This window comes from Stegastes partitus, unplaced genomic scaffold (assembly GCF_000690725.1).
Source record: "Stegastes partitus isolate 25-593 unplaced genomic scaffold, Stegastes_partitus-1.0.2 Scaffold2700, whole genome shotgun sequence".
NCBI classification, from domain to species: Eukaryota; Metazoa; Chordata; class Actinopteri; family Pomacentridae; genus Stegastes; species Stegastes partitus.
This window is the reverse complement of record NW_007580431.1, coordinates 2098-20831: the sequence shown is the minus strand read 5'-3', so window position 1 is coordinate 20831 and position 18734 is coordinate 2098. Positions and strand designations below refer to the sequence as shown.

Genomic DNA, 18734 nt, shown 5'->3' with positions numbered 1-18734 from the left:
ACCTTAAAAGTAGAGAGGATGTCTGCCTCCTGAACCCAAACTGGGAGCTGATTCCATAAGAGAGGAGCTGATAACTGAAAGCTCTGCCTCCCATTCTACTTCTGGAAACTCTGGGAACCACAAGTAGACCTGCAGTCTGAGGGCGAAGGGCTCTGTGAGGATGATACATCAGCAGAGACTGAGCTCAGGTGATAAAATGGGAGAAGCAAGAAACAAAAGTATTCAAGTCTTTTGGATCTTTCAGATATATATCTCATATATCATACATCTCTCATGTGTGTCATCTCAGGCTGGATGACACCCCTCGATCATATGTCACATGAATAATGGGCCTCATTGGCTCCATGCAGCGCAAAAACCAAAACAAAAATATCCACGTCAACAGTGATTAAATAATCCATCCACAATGTGTCACTTTTAATGTTGGTGATCCTAACTGGCCCATTACAGGAAAAGTTTAGTCTGATTTAATGTCACATAGTGAGAAAAAAAAAAAGGTTTTAAGTCTGTTTATACAGTGGATGTAAACTTCTGGTTTTAACTGTATGTCTTTAAAAAGCTAACAGTAAAGTATGAGAACGTTCTAGATGACAATGAAAGATAATGCAGTATTTTAAATAGTTTTATTCCTCTGTGTTGCCGGTCGTATGTTTTTAATCACACTGGATGCTAAAAGTCTTCATCTCTGCAGTCCTGATGTGTGAACATTTCAGCCATATGAAGGTAAACAGTAACAACAGAGTCCTACTTGGATAAAGCACACCTGCAAGCTTATGAAATACTGTACAAAATGTAAAAAACTTCACAATTTACAAATATAAAATGACATGAACAACATAGTAAGTTTGAGGATATCCAGCATCTCAAGGTTCAAGCATCCAAAGCCGAGTTCATCACAACAGTTGCAAGAACGAGTGCGTTTCATTTACAGCATAAAATCTCACCGTGACAACATCAACGTTTCTACAGCAACTAAAGTAACACTGAAGTTATTTTCTACAAATAGAAAATAAGTCACATTATTAATAAATAGCTCGAAATAGAGCGCTAAGCAATGACAACATCAGGTCAGCTGAACGTCACGTCTGCTGATGGACATGAAAACGTTTGTCTACAGCATCTTGTGGGTTTAAAACCCAGCATGATCTACAGTATTGTGTTGTTTGAGTCGTTGTGTTAATGCACACCTAAACATCGTTTTAGAAGAATATTATGCAGCCGATTCAAGTTTGACTACCTGAGATACACAATAAAAATTTACCTTTAAAAACATTTTTAAAAAATCCGTAAACAACAGTCCTTCCCAAAATAGAGGAACCAAAAAAAAAATGTACGAAGAGAAGTTTTTTAGCCTTTTATTCACTTTGGTCCTTCCTTCAGTTCTGTTGGCTCCTGCTAACAGCCTCATCCTGCAGCTGAACTGGTGATTTCAGTCTGAGCTGCCTGTGAAGTCGAGTTGAGTCTAGTAGCTGCAGGACTGAGTGAGCAGCTCCTGGTACTGCAGCCCGGAGGCCAGAGATCGAGCCATGTTTCTGGAGGTGTGCTTCATGGTTCGAGCTGCTCTGATGGCTCTGTTCAGGGAACCGTCCACCGAGAGCTGTCTGTCGGCCGACAGCGAGCGTCTTCTCCTGCCTCCAACCGCTGATCCAGTGCTGGTGTTCGGAGACACATAGAGGGGCGACGGGATCAACCTGAGGAGACGGTAAAAAATGATTAGTTCTAGCGTTGTTTATTGTTAAGTTCTTTCACGAACGGTAATGATTTAATCTCCATCTACAGCATTAGTACGTGTGGACGTCTTTGAGTTTACTGAGTTTAGACACTTTTCCAGTATGTTTGTCGTGTGCAGCTCTACAGTGTAGGAAGTTGTCAAGATGTTGCAAAATGTCATCGTATAGTGTGTCATCAAAAATGTCGCCAAAATGTCATTGCATAGTTTGTCGTCAAAATGTTGCCAAAACGTCATCGTATAGTGTGTCGTGAAAAATGACGTAGTCGTGACAGAGTAGAAAACACACAGTGACACATAAAGGTGAGTAAATCCTATGAAATATCTGCAAAGTGTGTGAATATGTTGAAATATTGTCAGATCTCCGTTCAAGTTACAATTATAAACAACTGATTTGAATTAATAGGACACGAATCTGTAATGTTTTTCACCTTCACAGTGTAGTTTGCAAATAAATAAAGGTGGAGGTTGGAGCTCCTCTGACATTAAAACAACTAAAGTATTATAAAAACCATAAGTTAAAGCGACAGTGAACTGTATCATCAGTGTCTCTACATGTTTAGCACATACAGAAAAACGGATTGAACAAAGAGATCTTACCATCAAGAGTGGTTGATTTACATAAAGTCATGGGTTATGAAGTAATCTTAAATATTTCTCAGTCCACAGTTAAATGATGTAACTTTGTGGTGACTCTCCATCGGCTTAAAAAGAGTTGGATTAAGTCAGACAGGGACCCTCAACATCTCCGACAGAATTAAAACTAAGAAGCGCTGCAGTTTGGAGCTGATCTGCAGCTATGAGAAGTTTCTTCCAGAGAAGCCTCAGACAGGTTCGTTTACTGTTTCCACCAGGAACGTTTGATGAGTGACAATAAAGACATAAACGATGATAACTGCTTGTTCAGAGCTTTAGCACACTGGCTTTGTCTGCACTTGTGACTTAGACGAAGATCAAATTATGTTTTATGACCTGAAAATCAAGTAATTCCAAACGTTTCACACTCATCTGTGACGTCTGAAATGAGTTTATGTTTGCAAACCGTTACTTTAATGTTCATGTTGGACAGAAACCTGTGAATGATCTTCATGATTTGAGAGCGGGTTGCTTACAGGACTTGTGGTGGGCAGACCGGCCGGTACTCCAGCAGCGCCGGTGAAGCTGTGAAGTATCTTCTGCTCGTCGTTCTGTCGGGAGACTCCGAGTGTCTGCGGCGGTCTGTGAATCACAGAGCAGAATCCATTAATTAAACTTGCTTCATTCACTGCAGACTCACATCGTTTGAGCAGCGGTGGATGTACAGAAAAGTGTGCTGCTGACACTCGACAACAAACTTATTTTTTTTTGTTGTTGTCACCAAACAAAGAGCAAACGCTGCAGTTTACAGAAACAACAGAGAACTCTAACCTGGTTCTGAGCATCTGTTGGGCTCGAGGCGTCCACAGAGAGGACAGTGATGACAGCGAGAGGACGAAGGAGTCGACTCTCTGATGCCACCAGCTGGACCTGAGAACACAGAGGAGGCTGATCAACAACACGAGCAGGACGGCTGCAGCGCTGGTTTTACATAAATCTAACAGTTAGCTAGATTCCACCACAAATGTGCGCTCGGTAGCAGTTTTCTTACGTTCAGTTCGTCCTCTGCGACCCGACAAACACTGAGGACAAACAGCAGCTCGACTTCTCCTGCTGTCAGGTTCGTCTGCTGCGACAGGATGCTGCCCTGCAACACAAACACACTGAACGTTCAGAGGACAAAACACTCTGAAAGACATCTTAGTTTATTTAACATCATGTATTTCTAACTGGTTCTTCTATTAGAGGCAGGGAAACTAGTGTGAATATATGTCATTATAGAGGCAACCCAAGTCAGAGGGCTGGTTCCTGCAGTCAGTTTATCTGTAAAGTGGACCAGAAACCATTTGCAAAAAGAAATCTGCAGTGTTTTATCTGTGCTTTGAATTCATTTAGGGCTTCTGTTCCGTCAGTAGGACACTAAACGTCTCCAGTGGACTGACAGATGTTCTTACGGGTTTGTGTTCTCCTGCTGTGGACTGATGTTGTGCGTCGATGGCGGTCGTCTGCTGCTGCAGATGTTTGCGTACATCTGGACACCTGAGGCTGAGGAGGGGAGGAGTCCAGCTCTGACCTTCTCACTGAAAACAAAAAGGTTGGATGTGTTAAGTTTTCATAGGATCAAAGCATCAGTTTGACACTATAAGCCGCTACTTTTTTCACACGCTTTGAACACTGCGGCTTAAACAATGATGCGGCTAATTTATGGATTTTTATGATTTTTCCGAATCTGACTCGAGATAAAAGTGACAACGAAAGAGAGACTGAGGAAGTGTGTGATGAAGTGATTCTGAGGCTGTTCGATTCCGACACTGAAGAAGACGACTTTAGTGGTTTTAGTGCGCAGGAGGAAGATGAAGATAGTGATCAGTGACTTCTCCTGGTAGGCTACTGTATTTTTATTTTTATAACCAGCCGTGTTACAGGCACTGTTCGGGAAAAAAAAGCATTTACGGTATGTGTTTGTGTATGTTACTGGTATGTATTTATTTTAAAGTTAAAAAAACCTTTCTGTATAAATATCTCATGTTACAACGTGGACACCTGCGGCTTACAGACAAGTGCGGCCTTTATATGTACAAATTAGTTTTCCTTTTTAAAGTTAGTGGGTGCGGCTTATATTCAGGTGCGCTCAATAGTCCGAAAATTCCGATAGCTTCTACTGTGTCTAAGGTTTATACACAGCTTCACTATCGGAGATGCTCTGGTTTTACATCCCCTTGTATGAAACGTCTTAAGACTCATGTTTGTATGTTAGAAACCATTTTTTCTGCACCTTTATCTACTGTAGGTGCAAGAAGTAAAGCCTGGATTATAGTCTACTGTCAGGTTAAGCTGAACTTACAGATGTCGTGTTGTGGCTCTAGTCTTTGTGCAGAAGTTGATCTGGTCGTTCGTCTCAGCACAGATTCATCTTCTACCTCATCAACCGTTTGTGTTTCTCTTCTTCCACCACTGGCTTCCCTCTGTTGCTCCACAGACCTGAGCAGTGACAAAAAAAATCTGATTAAAATTACATTAAAAAGGGAGATAACTAGTCAAGTATGTGTGTATACAGCTCAGTTAATGTTAAGCTTTTTCTTGTTGCTTCACATAGATTGAACTGTCTGGTTGCACTTTGCAGGGATAAAAACCAACCTGGCTTGAGGTGCAGGGCTCTCTGGAGCTGCTTTCACAGAGCTCAGAGGTTTCTTATTCCTCAGACAGCTTTCCAGTCTCTCTTTTAGTTTGGTAATTTCAGCCTCCAGAGTCTGGATTGCATCACTAAAAGACAGAAAAGCGTACGTTTAAAATCAGAAGAAAGCTCCCAGTTAGAGATCAGAGTTATTCCTCGTCACACCGAGTTGCAAAGTCAAACACTCGTGAAGTCCAGGAGAGGTGAGTTTGTAATGTAATAACACACTCTGTGAAGGGAACCATGCAACACAACACCATGCAGACCACAGCAGAGTACCTCCTAATGTGTAACTTCATTCAATAGTGGCAGATTCTGTAATAAAAATATGATAATGGAAACAATAAACAAGCACTTCCAGGAACTATTGGAATAATCATTGTGTGTGTGATTCATAGCAGCAGGGACACGATATTTTCTGGAACATCCTGCACTCTGTGATAATGCAACTCGTTCACTTCAAGTCCCATCCAGGAGTCTCTGCAGGGAGACGTAAACGTGGCCTTGTTTGCACAGTGTCGCCATGGCAGCAGCTGCCGCACTCACTCACTACTCACTCGCAATTTGCCGCCTGAGAATTGCCATGGTGATACCGAGCAGCCGGGGAGGAGCTGGAGCTGTGGAGGGAGTCGATGGATCTGTAGTAGCCGTCGGTGTCTTCAGAGCCAGTGTGAGCTGCAGAGACGAGACGAGGACGGCAGGTTGAACAAATAAATAAAAGGAAACACTCGTGAATAACAGAGAACATCAGGTTTTAGTGTCACTGGATGCAAACTGGAGACTCACTGCCGTCACTCTCCAGCACACTGTCCACCGGCATTCGTTCCCTCTGACTGATCCAGTTCTGTGGAGAGCAGGAGAAGGTGCGTCTCCTCTGTCCCGGTCCGGTTCCTTGTTGGTCCTGGGAGTCGACTCTGGGCTCTGCGGCTGTTCGACGATGTGATGTAGATGGAGGTGTGGTGGAGCCCGGGCCTGTCTGAGGCCTTCCAGAGTTCCCATCCTGAGGCACCGAAGCGCCGCTGCAGAAGATTGAAACACACAAAAACAGACGACCAGTGAGAAAATAGACTTTAAAAGAAACACTCAGAAAGAGAAAACGTCACTGTGCAGTGAGTGTTACATGGTGGGGGATGGCACATGAGGGGAAATTTATGGTGCAGTAAATAAAGTGGTGTTTTCTCCTCACCTCTCTGAGGCCCTCTGCTGGAGAGGACTGGCAGCTGCTGCAGGAGTCAGTCGGCTGCTGTCTGAACCAACAAACCCGCTGTCAGTCTCCGGAGAGATGATCCCATCCTGAACAACACAAAGCACAGGACACTACATTTATATAATATAATGCAGCTGTCTTGGTGGAATCAATACATCCCATATCCTTATTAATTACTTCGGAGATGTTTTTAGTTCACTGGTGCATTGTAACTTCTCTAAAAAACCCAGAGAGGTTGAAAGAATACTTTTTTTTGGAATCAAATCATGACAGTATGCAGGTGTGCACTGCTTATGTGGTTTGAGCTCTGTGCTATCACTTCAACACAGACTACACATGAAAGAAGGATGGAGTCACTGTTACGTCACACATTGGTTTGTGGACGACAGTTTTGAGGCCAATCAAAAGTCCGTCCCGCCCTAAAACATACACTTATTATGGTCTTTTCTATTCCAGTGATTGAGACTATAAACTCTTTAGGAAAACTTTTGCTGAGGTTACTTTTCTCATAGACTTCGATGCAACTGGATTTATTTTAGCAACTGGAGGCATCGCCCCCTGCTGGCTGCTGGTAAGAATGCAGGTTTCACTTCCACATCAGCTTCACTTTTCAGACCTGCAGGCTACGAGCATCATTTCTATATGGTCTATGTGATTCACTCACAAACACAGAAATCATTGTTTTTTTTAACGTGAATGTCTACAAATCAGATTTTCCTCCAATGGTGTCTCTTTCATTACCACAATACGGCCAAAGTCATAATGAAAGCCACTACCTTATAACCACTGCTACTGTTACTATCTTTTTAGGAATAATTTGTTGTAAGGTGATATATTTTATATTTTTATCAAACTCAGAATGACATAACTGCCGCGGTTTTGAATGGAACCAATACAGGATCAATGACTGACTCTGTTAGTTTACAACATGACTGACCTGAGAAAGTGCCCTCCTGTTCCCAGTCAGACCCTTAGAGCTCCTCCTCTCTGCTGCAGGAACATCTCCCAGGCTGCTCAGGCTGCTGCTGTGGGACTTCTTCAGCTCCAGCCTCCTTCTACTGGACTGGCTGGAGGCCCTGCATGAAAGAGGACTGGACCTGCTGCTCCACTGTTTGCTGGTTCCAGCAGGAGAGTCTGGATGGTCTGAATTGGATTTACTGTCAACAGAGAAGCAAAATTGAGTCTATTAATCCAGTAAAACTAGCTTCTCAACAAACATGCCAACTGTTTGCACATTTCTCATTTCTGTCTTATCAAAAAAAGGCACCTTAAACATCAGTATTACGTTACCATCCAAAACAAAAAATTTTATTAATCCTGAACAAAATTCTTTTTCCAGATATTGCTTAGAAACTAAATTACATACATACAGGAAAATCAGTGTCTAGTAGAGAAGCGATTATATAAAAACAACTATATTTGTAGAGGAAAGAACACATTCTGAAACACAGCAACATCTCAGAGCAGCTGAGTGAACAAACAAACATTCCTGTGCTGCTGATGAAACTCGTTAAGACTCACCTCAGTGGGAGAGTCTTCCAGATGTCGCTGTTTTCGGTTTCTTGACCGAGTCTCTCGTCCCTCTTGTCCTCAGGCTGCATGTCAGTTTTTAAAGCAGCTGATGGGGGAACTCTTTCTCTCAGGTTGTGATCTAGACGTTTGGGAAGCTCCTTGAAGCTTTGGTAGCTGAACAGAAAGAGGAGAAACGTTTAGTGTTCCATAATGAAAAATCCTCAGATATCATCTACGGTTCAATTCAGTTCTGCCCATAACTTGCAAACAATCCTTAATGTTCATGATTTTAATCCTTTAAATGAAAGTTTGTTTGCTTGATGTCACTTTTATGTTTTTATGTTTTAAGAAAACATGATGTGAAATGACAGATTTTGCATTATAGTAAGTAGAATTTTTAAAATGATCACAGTCTGGAATAGGTCAATGATTAGCAACAACACTGATTCCAAAGTATGTTTGTTTTCATGCAGGATCAGATAGAAACAAAAAAAACCCTCACGTATGAGCTCTTTGGGTCTTTGTCAAAAAAACCTATAAAATATATATTAATCTTATCGTCCACTTTGAGTTAGATTTTTTTAACTAACATCACTCCTGATCATAATTACCAAATATGAATTCATTTTGTTCCCGATTTTAACCTTTTAAAGGTATTTTAAAAAGGTCACTATTGTTTAAGGAAAAAAAAAAAACACAAAAAATTATTTATTTTCCATTTGATTGGTGGATTTTTGTGTCTGATGCATTATTATTTTTTTGTGGCGTGTGAGATTTAAAAATAATAAATGCTTTAAAACATAAACATCACCACTCACTGATCAACCGTCACGGGGAAGTCTTGTTCAACACATCTGAGTTTTCCATTTGGAGGTTTGAGGTAGAGAGAGTCCAGAGTTTCTTCATCGTCCAGCTCTGCCTCGTCTTCGTCGCTCTCATTGCTGGCTGAGCTCACCTCCACTCGTGCTGCGTCACTAGGATCAACCGGCGAAGGCTCAGGTGGGCTCTGGGAGGACAGGAAGTCAAATAATTATACAACACTTGGTCTTTTTATAGCTGGAGTGTATCTTCATGGACCAAAAATGGTCAAATTATTCAAATAATAGACAGTATGTTGTGGCATATAACATCTACATATATAGACCTTCTCTTATATTTCTGTTTTCTTCAGAATTACTACAATCAGTAGCACCGTAACTGTAGAAGTTTCTAGAATAAGAAAAATGCGTTTATTATTATTATCATTATCATCATATATCCAGTTATATATAACATATTATTATTATTATTATTATTATTACTTTATATGGCAGCTTTTACAAACAGAGTTTACAAAGTGTTTTACAGAGAGGGTATAAAAGAACAGAAGGAAACTCAGGAAGAACATTGAACAACAGAAGGCTGCTCAGTCCAAACATGGTAAAAGATTTTCAAAATAAATTAGTACAACAACACCGGACAAAATAATAAAATGCTGCATCCAAAAAAGGGGGAAAAAATAGTGGAACAAAAGAAAACAGAGGATAAAACCGTAAACACAAGGCTGAAAATTATAATAATAGTAGTAATAGTAAATTCGTAAAATAAGTAAATCAATAACGGTTGAAACAACAAAATAAAGTTTTTAAAAAATCAATTAAACGATAAAAATAATATTAAAAAATAAAAACAGAAAGCAAGTCTATAAATACAATTTTAAGAAGTGATTTAAAAGAAGACACTGAAGCTGTTCACTTACAGCGTTACAGTGAATATAAAGAGATGTTCAGCAGAACAGAGCATTAAACTGCAGAATAACTGCTGGTGCTGCTACCTGTGGATGAACCAGGATTTCTCCTGCTGTAGAACACGTAGATGAGGCGGTGGGTCGAGGAGGTGGAGTCGCTGGAGCCTCGCAGGTCGGCTGCTGCCGTCGCATCTGCTCCACCTGCTCCTTCAGTTCATCCATTCTCAGCCCACACTGAAAGATCAGCCCCTCCAGCTCCCTGAAACATGAACCCACCAACCGAGTAAAACAACTAAACCAGCACTCCACATGAATACAACACGTTAAATCTACAGCTATGACTGTATTCTGGACGTGACGCTTACCGTTCAGGGTCAAAGGGGCTGATTTCTACGCCTCGCTGCTGCAGGACTTTGTGCTCATCCCTTGCCAACAGGTAGCCTCTTTCTAAAGAGTCGAGCCCCTCGGAGAGTTGAGCAAGACCCTGAAGAAAAGCATCAGTTCATTACACTGGACAGGAAGTGATCATAAGGAGTCGTCTTTAAACTGTACGTTACTTCTTCTCACCTCAATTTGCTCAAACGGTTTGAGTTTCTCGCTCTTCAGGAGATGCTCGAAAGTCTGTAGCTGAAGTAAAGAAACAATCTGATTACTGTCCTGAACCTCCATCATCAATCATCTGAAGGAATCTGATGAGTTTTACAAGACTGGTTACCTGCTGGAGGAACTTGTCAGTCTGAATGAAGAGAATACTGGCGAGCTGCTGTCCCAGCTGAGGAACCGGACTTCTGGGAGACCGACAGGCAGCTGAACTTCCTGTTTAAAAGACACAAGTTACATGAAGAAAGATTTATAACACATTGATGCAACGTAAGCAGCAGCTGAAGCTCTAGAAGCTATTTAACTGGTAGCTGGTATACGTGTGACTCAGCACTTTCTGTTTAGTGTCTAAGTATCGTGCCTTACATTGCATATTGGTCGTTTTCTGATTTCTTTTTGAGTTTCTGAGGACGTCACATTGTTAGGTAAAGCTAAATGTTTGATCTATAATGAAATATTAAATGGAACAAACATACCCTGATGAGAGTTGTGTCCATTTGGATGAAGAGATGAGCTGATCTCTGCTCTCTGAGCCTGAGGAAAATCCAGTTTTATGAGCTTTGAGGCGTCGTGGTTCAGTCCTGCCTGCACAGAGTGACCCGGCTTTGGAGGATCTGAGTACAGGTTCACCTGGTGGACGCATGAAAAGTAGGAACACACGTGATCTATATGTTATCAGCAGTTATCACCCCATCTGTCTACAGCTGAACTTCAATTTTGGTGACATCTTGACATATTTTCCATCAAAATGGTGACTTCAACGACTTTAAAGACTATTTTAGTCAGATGTATCGCTCCGTCTGGTTGAACAACATCCCCATCTAGTGTCCTAAAATGGCAAGTTTTCTGCCTGTTAACGCTGAATTTAAACTGGACGATGACACAAAGGGGTTAAACACACGCTGCACCACCCTTTCATTTAACACAAACGCAGAATGAATGAGAATGAATAAACGCTCCTCCCCGATAAGCCTTCAGCAATGAATCACGACGACCTTAAACTGACCTCAGCAGACACATTGGTACGAGAAAAAACACACAGAAAAGGTCGCGAGCTGTATTTCACCCAGAGAGCCACTTCATTACACAGTTAAGAAAGAAGAAAATGCATCAGAGAGATATATAAGCCAACCTAATAACCTCATTTCAGATCGGAATCATCACATCTTTTATCAACTGGATGCAAATTGAGCCGCAAAAAACATAAAATAAGCTGAAAAACTGAAGGAGTGGAGATGAAATATACGAGAATATATATCTGACTAGAGAGAAGAAAGGTTAAATTTGCAATTTTGCATCAAATATCATTATTTTTTATCATTATTAAGGATATTTTAGTATTTCTTGAATCAAAGATGGTGGACTTTTGTTTTAAAACTCATCTCAGATAGTGCAACCGCTTTTTTTTCAGGATTCATTCATTAAAAACATCAGCAAAACCTCCCTCTATTGGATCTGACGGTATATTTCCAGTGTTAAAGCCTGTCCTGCTGCTGTAACTGTGCAGAGGGAGACAGATGGCGGTTCAGTGTTTGTGCTGAAGGAGATGGAGGAGAGGTGGGGAGCTCGGTAAGCTGATTTTAATTGGCGCTGATTGTGGAGCGGCGCTGCTCCAGCAGAAATGGGCCAACAATTCTTTAAAGGAGCTACTTCACAGCACTCGAACGCTCCTGCTGTCTCCCCTCCGTGTAAGTCTCAGACTCCTAATCATCCTGACGTACTGCTCTGTCTGTGATGTGCTGACGCTGTCTGGACCTGCGATGCTCGTTCTCTATAATTCTGTCCTGTGGAAATAAATAAAGTGTAGAAGTAAAAACACAAACACTGAGAAATACTAAAGGCCAAATCTGTGACTATATTCTATAAACATACCTTAAAAACTGTGTTTTCCTCAGACCCTGCACTCACCTTTTTGACCGTTTAATTACTCTAATGCTGCTCATTTGATCTCATTAATCAGTGAAGTCCTGGGCTGGAAAATGAATGTTCATGACAGGTGTATGTGGGATGAATACTTATGAAACTCACCTGTCTTTAGTTGTGTTAAAGCTTAAAATTAAGCATAACTAGGAGGCTGTCGTCACACTGAGCTACAAAAGTGCTGCTCAGTAAACTTTCAGGTGATGTGATGAAGGCCTCTTCCATTTCTACATTTATTTTATATTCTTATTTTATACTTCTGTCGAACAGCTTAGCTTGTTATATGGCACAATGTAAATTCTTACCCTTTAAAACTTATCTATACTAGATCTCTGCCTCTTTCTCTTGTACTTTATGAAGGAACTGTATCACACAGCAGGTACAGAATATCTGGACATTTGTTGTGGTTTATTTAGGAGGAGCTTGAATTTGAATCTGAGCTCTTTACTATGAACCAAGTTCAACAAATCCTGGATGTCATTTGGTTATATGGCTTGACTAAACTTGACAGCCACAGCAGGGATAAGGGCTGTCAGGAAGCTTTTTATTAACTCTGTAAGTCAACAAGGGTTTTCTGAATGTTGTTATATCCTTGTAGACATAGAAGAGGAGAAGCTGGAACCAGATGACAACCACAAACATGGCCAGGACACAAATGAGGAGTACACTGTAATATGATTTTAATTACATAATACTGCAATAAACTGCAGACTGTGTGAGCGTGTACTTATTATTATCACTTCCATTTTGTGTAGACATTGCTTATATATGCTTACAATTTAATTATAATCCTGCACAAGATTGCATAACAAGAGTACAGGTGTAGTCCTTTGATGCCACTCAAAAAAAAAAAGACAAATTATTTACCAGATACATGATCAAGTAATAAAACTATTTTCATGGCAATGTGCAGAATGAATTTAGAAATCTCACATTCACTAGTTTTCATTCTTAACACACTTTCAGTCTTATTCTTTCAGCTGCTTGTTGATGTTAAACGGTTTTGGGATCGAAAACACATAAAAGCATCTTTCAAACTAATACGTTTTATTCTAAGATCTATTGCAAATCTAATAAAGTCCAGAAGTTCAAAGCTTTGGTGTTTTAATCATTTTTTTTTTTTAGGATGATATCACAAAGGCACATGAAAGAGCTTGAAATCACCTGCAGCTCTATAAACTCTTATCTTCCTCTCTGACTAGCTGCACACTGAGCTCCACAGGACCTTCCAGGAAAGCAGATGCTATTTTCCAAGAAAACTGATGGTAAGTAGGTGGTGTTTTAACGTTCCTGAAAACCGGAAGTTAAACTTGAAGCTACCTTAAACCCTGCTTCGTAGCACAGGCCTCTGGTCTTGAGTAGGTTATGTGTTACTTTACATACTTTATATTTTTCTCACACAACATCTTTTAGCTGTTTGATGTCGTCTCTGCTTTCACAAAGTCTGTCTCTCATAAAAACACACGAGACAAAATGAATGAATGCATGAAAATTGTTTAAACAAACAGTGAATAGATCAGACTGGCATCTCTGACATGTTTGGCTCACGTGACTCTTAACTTTAACCTCTATTATGAAAGTCATACTGCTTCCACAGCTGTTCCATTACGTAATGAAAGCTGCATCATTGCTGAGGTGACTCAGCATTTCAGGTATTTACACATGAACCGTCTCTGTCTGAAAACTAATTCAATAACTCAATAAGAATGCCCACATTTGAAGACAATAAACTGTCCATCATTTTGAAGCTTTCTATTAACTTGGATCTGTTATAGTGACTTAAAAGTGAGCTCGGCAATAAATCTGCGTGGCAGCGATATGTGCTGTTTTTTAAAACCCCGCACCGGTGCACACCATTAAAAGGTGATAAATTACAGCTGGATCTCTGGATTAACTACCTTGGCTTCCAGACGCAGACGATCAATGGTGTTCTCCGCCTCGGCGTACTTAGTCAGCAGACTGTTGTAGGCTTCCTGCAGCGAGAGGAAATAAGAATGTAAGAGGACATAAAAAAAAAGATGAATGAAAAAGAAAATGAGGAACGCAACAAAGGGAAGGGACTGAATGAACGGAGCAGGATGTAGGTACTGCTCGGTATAATTCATATTGTGTGGCTGTCGATAACGAACAGAGAACCTCTAAAGTGAGCAAACTTCTGTGTACTTTTTGATTTGTTTTTATGGATTTGGCTCCTTCAGGTCGCCTTCAGCATACAGTAATATTTCAGACAACAGTGTTCTGCAGTACAAAGCACATTTTAAAGATGACACTCCCAATATCCAGGCGTATCCATTCCTGGAAAGTGATTAATATGTTACTTCTACTGTCTAAATGCATTGGCCACTTCCAATCGAAATCTCTGATAAACAACCACAAGTAAAGAAAAGATAGATCAGAATCTAAACATGGATTTTTAGAAGGATTTCTGCTCCACCACTCAAAATGTTATAGCACTGAATATAGCTATTTATAAAGATATTTGGAAAATTAAAGAACTAAGTGGGTTTATTTATAATTTTAGAGCCACAATGAAACTCCAGAACTAAAGCTATCTACCAGGACCTTTGTTTTTATGCTATAGTTGATCAAACCTGCTTAATCATTTAAGAAAGTTCAACAAAAATATCTATTTTCTTATTTTTTGACCAAGTATTTCATAATAAAAAGTATTCTATATGTTTTGTATTATTAGCTCACTTCTGTATTATTAATGTGTTTGTTAACATGGGCTCAAAGATGAGACTTTCATGAAATCTTCAATTTTTTTTCATTCATCAATTACAGATTGTTTGATCTGCTGGTCTAATATTGCAGATTCTGAATCAATGACATAATGAGAAATAACAGTCAGGATTTTATCTTCAATAGTTCCTGAGATATTGTCGTTCAAACAGCCTCACATTTTAATATGTAATGCCATTTTCTTTTACAAATAAACCTGAGATGCTACATGTACTGTCATGGTTGTTTCTGCAGGTATTTTTCCTCCAATATTACAAATCATTCAGTGTTATTATAGCCATAGTAATCTATTTTAGATATCAACATTAGTCTAAGTCTTTGTAGTATACTGATCAACATGGGCCAGAACACACCAGGGCAGGATAATACTGATCACCTTAAAACAAGAACATCTCTCCACCTTCCAAGACTTCAACAGAAAGGAGACTCACTGGAATCCAGTTACTGCAATTACTGTTTATGGTTGATTTCCACTTCTACATTTAATTTAATCCTCTTCCTTCTTCGTGGAGCCGTAAACTCATTTAAAGCTCTTCAACGCACTTAATATAAAAACTGAGCTCCACTCGTGTGCAGCCTGCGTACCTGCCTGCTCGGTACATTGTGTCTTGTTATTTGACCCGAGCGCTGCCACAGAAACAAGGAGAATATAAAGTGGAACAGCTGCTGTAATTGCTGCCTCTGGGAATGAACGATGGTGGAGGAGAAGTGGTTGCAAGCTGCGGGTGGCACTTTGTTTTAGATGTGAGGCCTAATTTGACACTGAAAATGAAAGAATAAAAGCAGTGGGGGGAGTTGAATCACATCGCCACAAACATTTAGACACTCAGGAGGCTTTGCAGTTTGACCTGAACCACCAATTGATTCTATTTATTATCTCACTGATGGACATGTTAGGTTTTGTGTTGTTTTGTCCCTGTTTATTGCTATGTAGATGTTTTATTGTGTTCCTGCTCAGGGACAAACACTTGTAATTTTGCTCTGTCCCTGCAAAAAATGAAATGAAGGTATGAGACTTTTATTTGGAAAATTCACATCAAGACACTTTAGGACATCCTCTATAGCTTTTCCTGGGCATCATAGCTAGTTAAGACAATAAAACTAACATGTAGTCCCTTAACATAATGTGATATAAAGCTTTTCTCACTGCATTTCTTTGGTTGGTTGCTCCTATACGCTGAGCTGTCTCTGGACAAGTAGGAGGGAATATTTTATTATTATTATTTGTTATTTATTTGTTATAAAATGTATTTTTTTCATTTTGCAAGTCTTCTAACTCATGATTGAACTCTGGGCCCTGTGCTATCACATATTTAGGGGCGCAAATGGCTCAAATTTAATTAAATTCAATTTTATTTGTATAGCGCATATTTACAACAACAAGTCATCTCATAGCGCTTAACAAAGGCAGAAACACCCAACAATCCAAAACATTTGGATTCCCTATAAGCTTCAGCAGTCTGCAAGCAAAAGAAAAATAAAACACATTTTGGTACAGCCAAAAATTTCCAACCCCAACAACTTTATTGTTCAAATTTCTGCACCGCAACATCAAAGTCTAGGATCTTGTGTCACTATTGTTCTTGCATTATTCTTTTTTTTAAATTTTCCTGTGAGACTTTCTAACTTTTAAAATTAAAACCAATTAAGGCTGAACCACTCCTGTGTTTCTTCAGATGCCATCCTACTATCCTGGCCAGTTCTGAAACACTCTGCACCCACACTACTTTTTTTTTTTTTACACTTCACACAGGACTTTTCTACTTGACATATTACACTTATTGTACATTTTGCATTTTATATTTTCTTATTGTTCATTTTTGCTTATTTATCGGTATTTATGGTGGTGGTAACTCTTTGTGCTGTAACAACCACATTTCCTCTTGGGGATTCATCAAGTATTTCTATTCTTTTTTTTTTTTTTCAGGTAATGTTTTTAAAGATCTCCTCCAGACTGGAACACCTTTCAGTCTCCACTCCTACCTGAAGCTGTTCGAGCAGCGTGGTGGCATTTCTCTTGGACCTGAAATCCAGAGGCACGGTAGAGTTCGTGGCGCCGGCGGTTGGTGATCCGTCGCAGTCTGACGAGGCAGGAGATCCATCGGTGTACAGGAGGACTTCCTTCACAATGTCAGCCGGCGATTTAAACACCAACGGGGGCTCAGGCGACAGGGAATCTCTAGTAACAGAGTGTCTGCTCTTGGGGGGTTTGTAGGAACCTTTGGGGAAGTGGACTTTGGGTTCTACTTTGGAGAAGTCTGGCGTGTGGTAACTCAGAGATGCTTTTCTGGAAGTGGAAAATCAAGATGTATTAAAGTAGAGGCTGTATGTGAAAGCCAGTGATAGAATTAAGTGGTGAACAGAATACGACTCACCTGGATTCATCCACTGCAGCAGCGTGACTCCTGCCTCTGGGTGTCTTCAGCTTTCTGTCGCCACCTTTATTCTTCTGTTTACATTTAAAGGAGTCTGCCCCGACTCCACTGACAGAACGAGTCCTTGAATATGTAGCATCAGGAGAGCGATTCATGGGCTTCCTTGGTGAGGGAACGGGCTGCTTGTGATGTGACTTTCCTGAACCCTCTCCAGGGCTTTTACTTCCTCTCCTGTAATGATCTGACGGGACTTCTTTAGAAAGCCTTGGCGTCGGCTGGGGAGAAGCACCGAGTTTTATCTCAGCACGGCGAGGACTCGACTTGTGGCTGCAGTGTGATTCTGGAAGACTTTCTGTGAAGTCCATTTCTGGAAAGGTTTCCGCTTCGATTCCTGGGGAAGCAGCTAATTCCTCAGGGGTGAAATGCAGAAGGTGGAGCAAACTGGGTGCTGTTACAGCTGAGGCAGGATGGGAAACTGGGCAGTGCTGGTTAGAGAGTCCATCAGGTTGTACACTATAGGATGTTGAACTGATCTCCTCATTCGCTCTTCTGCTAGCATAGCCTTCAGACAAACCATTTGTAGCTCCGAGCTCTCCTGATGTGCTCTTGTGTTTATGTTTCTTTGTTTTTCTGTCACACTTCTTCCCCACTTTCTTCTCCTCTGTCATGTCCAGGTGTTCATCCCTCTTCTTATCCTCTATCCGGGCTTTTAAGCTGCCTATCATGTCATAACCTGCCAAAGACAAGTAAATATGTTGGTGGACAATGATTTCATGTCGTCATGAACTGTCTCACAGAGAAGCAAGTTTGCAGGTTTTTGCTTCCAAACTACAATTCATGTATGTTTGACATTTTTACAAAACTTTTACATTCCTAAATTCTCAAACTTATTCAGTCTCAATTTTATAGTCGTCACAGTGAAAAAGTCTGCGCTCATTATAATCAAAGTTGCAACCAAAGTTTGCGCTGATAAATAAACACAAAAAGCAAACACACTTGCATTTTTTGTAGATGATTGAGAGAAAATCAATATATACAGTGATATTTACAAAAAAAGCAAACAAGATTACGGTTTCAGGAGTTTCTTTGAGAGATACGCATCCCTATATTAATCTGGAGACGTCTGAACTTGCTGACTTTATGCCAGAATTTTAATTACTTTAATTTAACCTTTATTCAACCAGGAAAAGACTCACTGAGATTAAAAATCTCTTTTTCAAGAGTGTCCTGGCCAACACAGGCAGCACCACAATTGACAGACAGAGGCCACAACAGCATTCACACAAACATCATACTGATAATACATGGTGAAGTTAAATTTAGAAGATAAGAAATCAACCTATCAGCAGAGATCCGAGACGTAACTAGCAAAAATAATCATCTGTCAAAACATCTACAGACTGATCTTTCTGCCTCCAAGTCATTTAAGAACTCTTTAAAAGTGTTTAAAGAGACCAGCTCTTGAATTTTCAGGTCTTCTTGCAAAGCGTTCCAGGTAGAGGGAGCAGCGGATTTAAAAGCTTTCTTTCCCCGACACTCACAGTAGATCCTGGGACCGCAGACTGTAACTACTTGCAACTTTTGTAAAAATATAAACCTGTTAAAAAAACAAGGAAGCAGGCCTAAAATACATTTACAAGTATTAACACATATTGAATGATCAACCTGATCAC

The 18734-nt window shown here is 40.2% G+C and overlaps 1 protein-coding gene across 1 annotated transcript in view; it reads right to left on the bottom strand.

The window, feature by feature from the left end:
* Positions 1–606: 606 nt before the first annotated feature.
* The window catches only part of LOC103375606 (AT-hook-containing transcription factor), a 20218-nt gene continuing 2090 nt past the window's right edge, over positions 607–18734 (bottom strand). The window contains exons 2-23 of the mRNA XM_008305923.1: positions 17062–17794; positions 16670–16973; positions 13843–13917; positions 10501–10654; positions 10140–10240; positions 9992–10051; positions 9790–9908; positions 9512–9683; positions 8517–8704; positions 7708–7872; positions 7124–7343; positions 6166–6272; positions 5766–5998; positions 5537–5654; positions 4943–5068; positions 4650–4786; positions 3760–3885; positions 3357–3452; positions 3137–3235; positions 2842–2947; positions 1147–1691; positions 607–1111 (exon numbers count right to left, since the gene is read on the bottom strand). Of these exons, the coding sequence (XP_008304145.1) occupies positions 1463–1691; positions 2842–2947; positions 3137–3235; positions 3357–3452; positions 3760–3885; positions 4650–4786; positions 4943–5068; positions 5537–5654; positions 5766–5998; positions 6166–6272; positions 7124–7343; positions 7708–7872; positions 8517–8704; positions 9512–9683; positions 9790–9908; positions 9992–10051; positions 10140–10240; positions 10501–10654; positions 13843–13917; positions 16670–16973; positions 17062–17786 (3660 nt within the window). The 5' untranslated portion in view covers positions 17787–17794 and the 3' untranslated portion in view covers positions 607–1111; positions 1147–1462. The remainder of the gene's footprint in view (positions 1112–1146; positions 1692–2841; positions 2948–3136; positions 3236–3356; positions 3453–3759; positions 3886–4649; positions 4787–4942; positions 5069–5536; positions 5655–5765; positions 5999–6165; positions 6273–7123; positions 7344–7707; positions 7873–8516; positions 8705–9511; positions 9684–9789; positions 9909–9991; positions 10052–10139; positions 10241–10500; positions 10655–13842; positions 13918–16669; positions 16974–17061; positions 17795–18734) is intronic.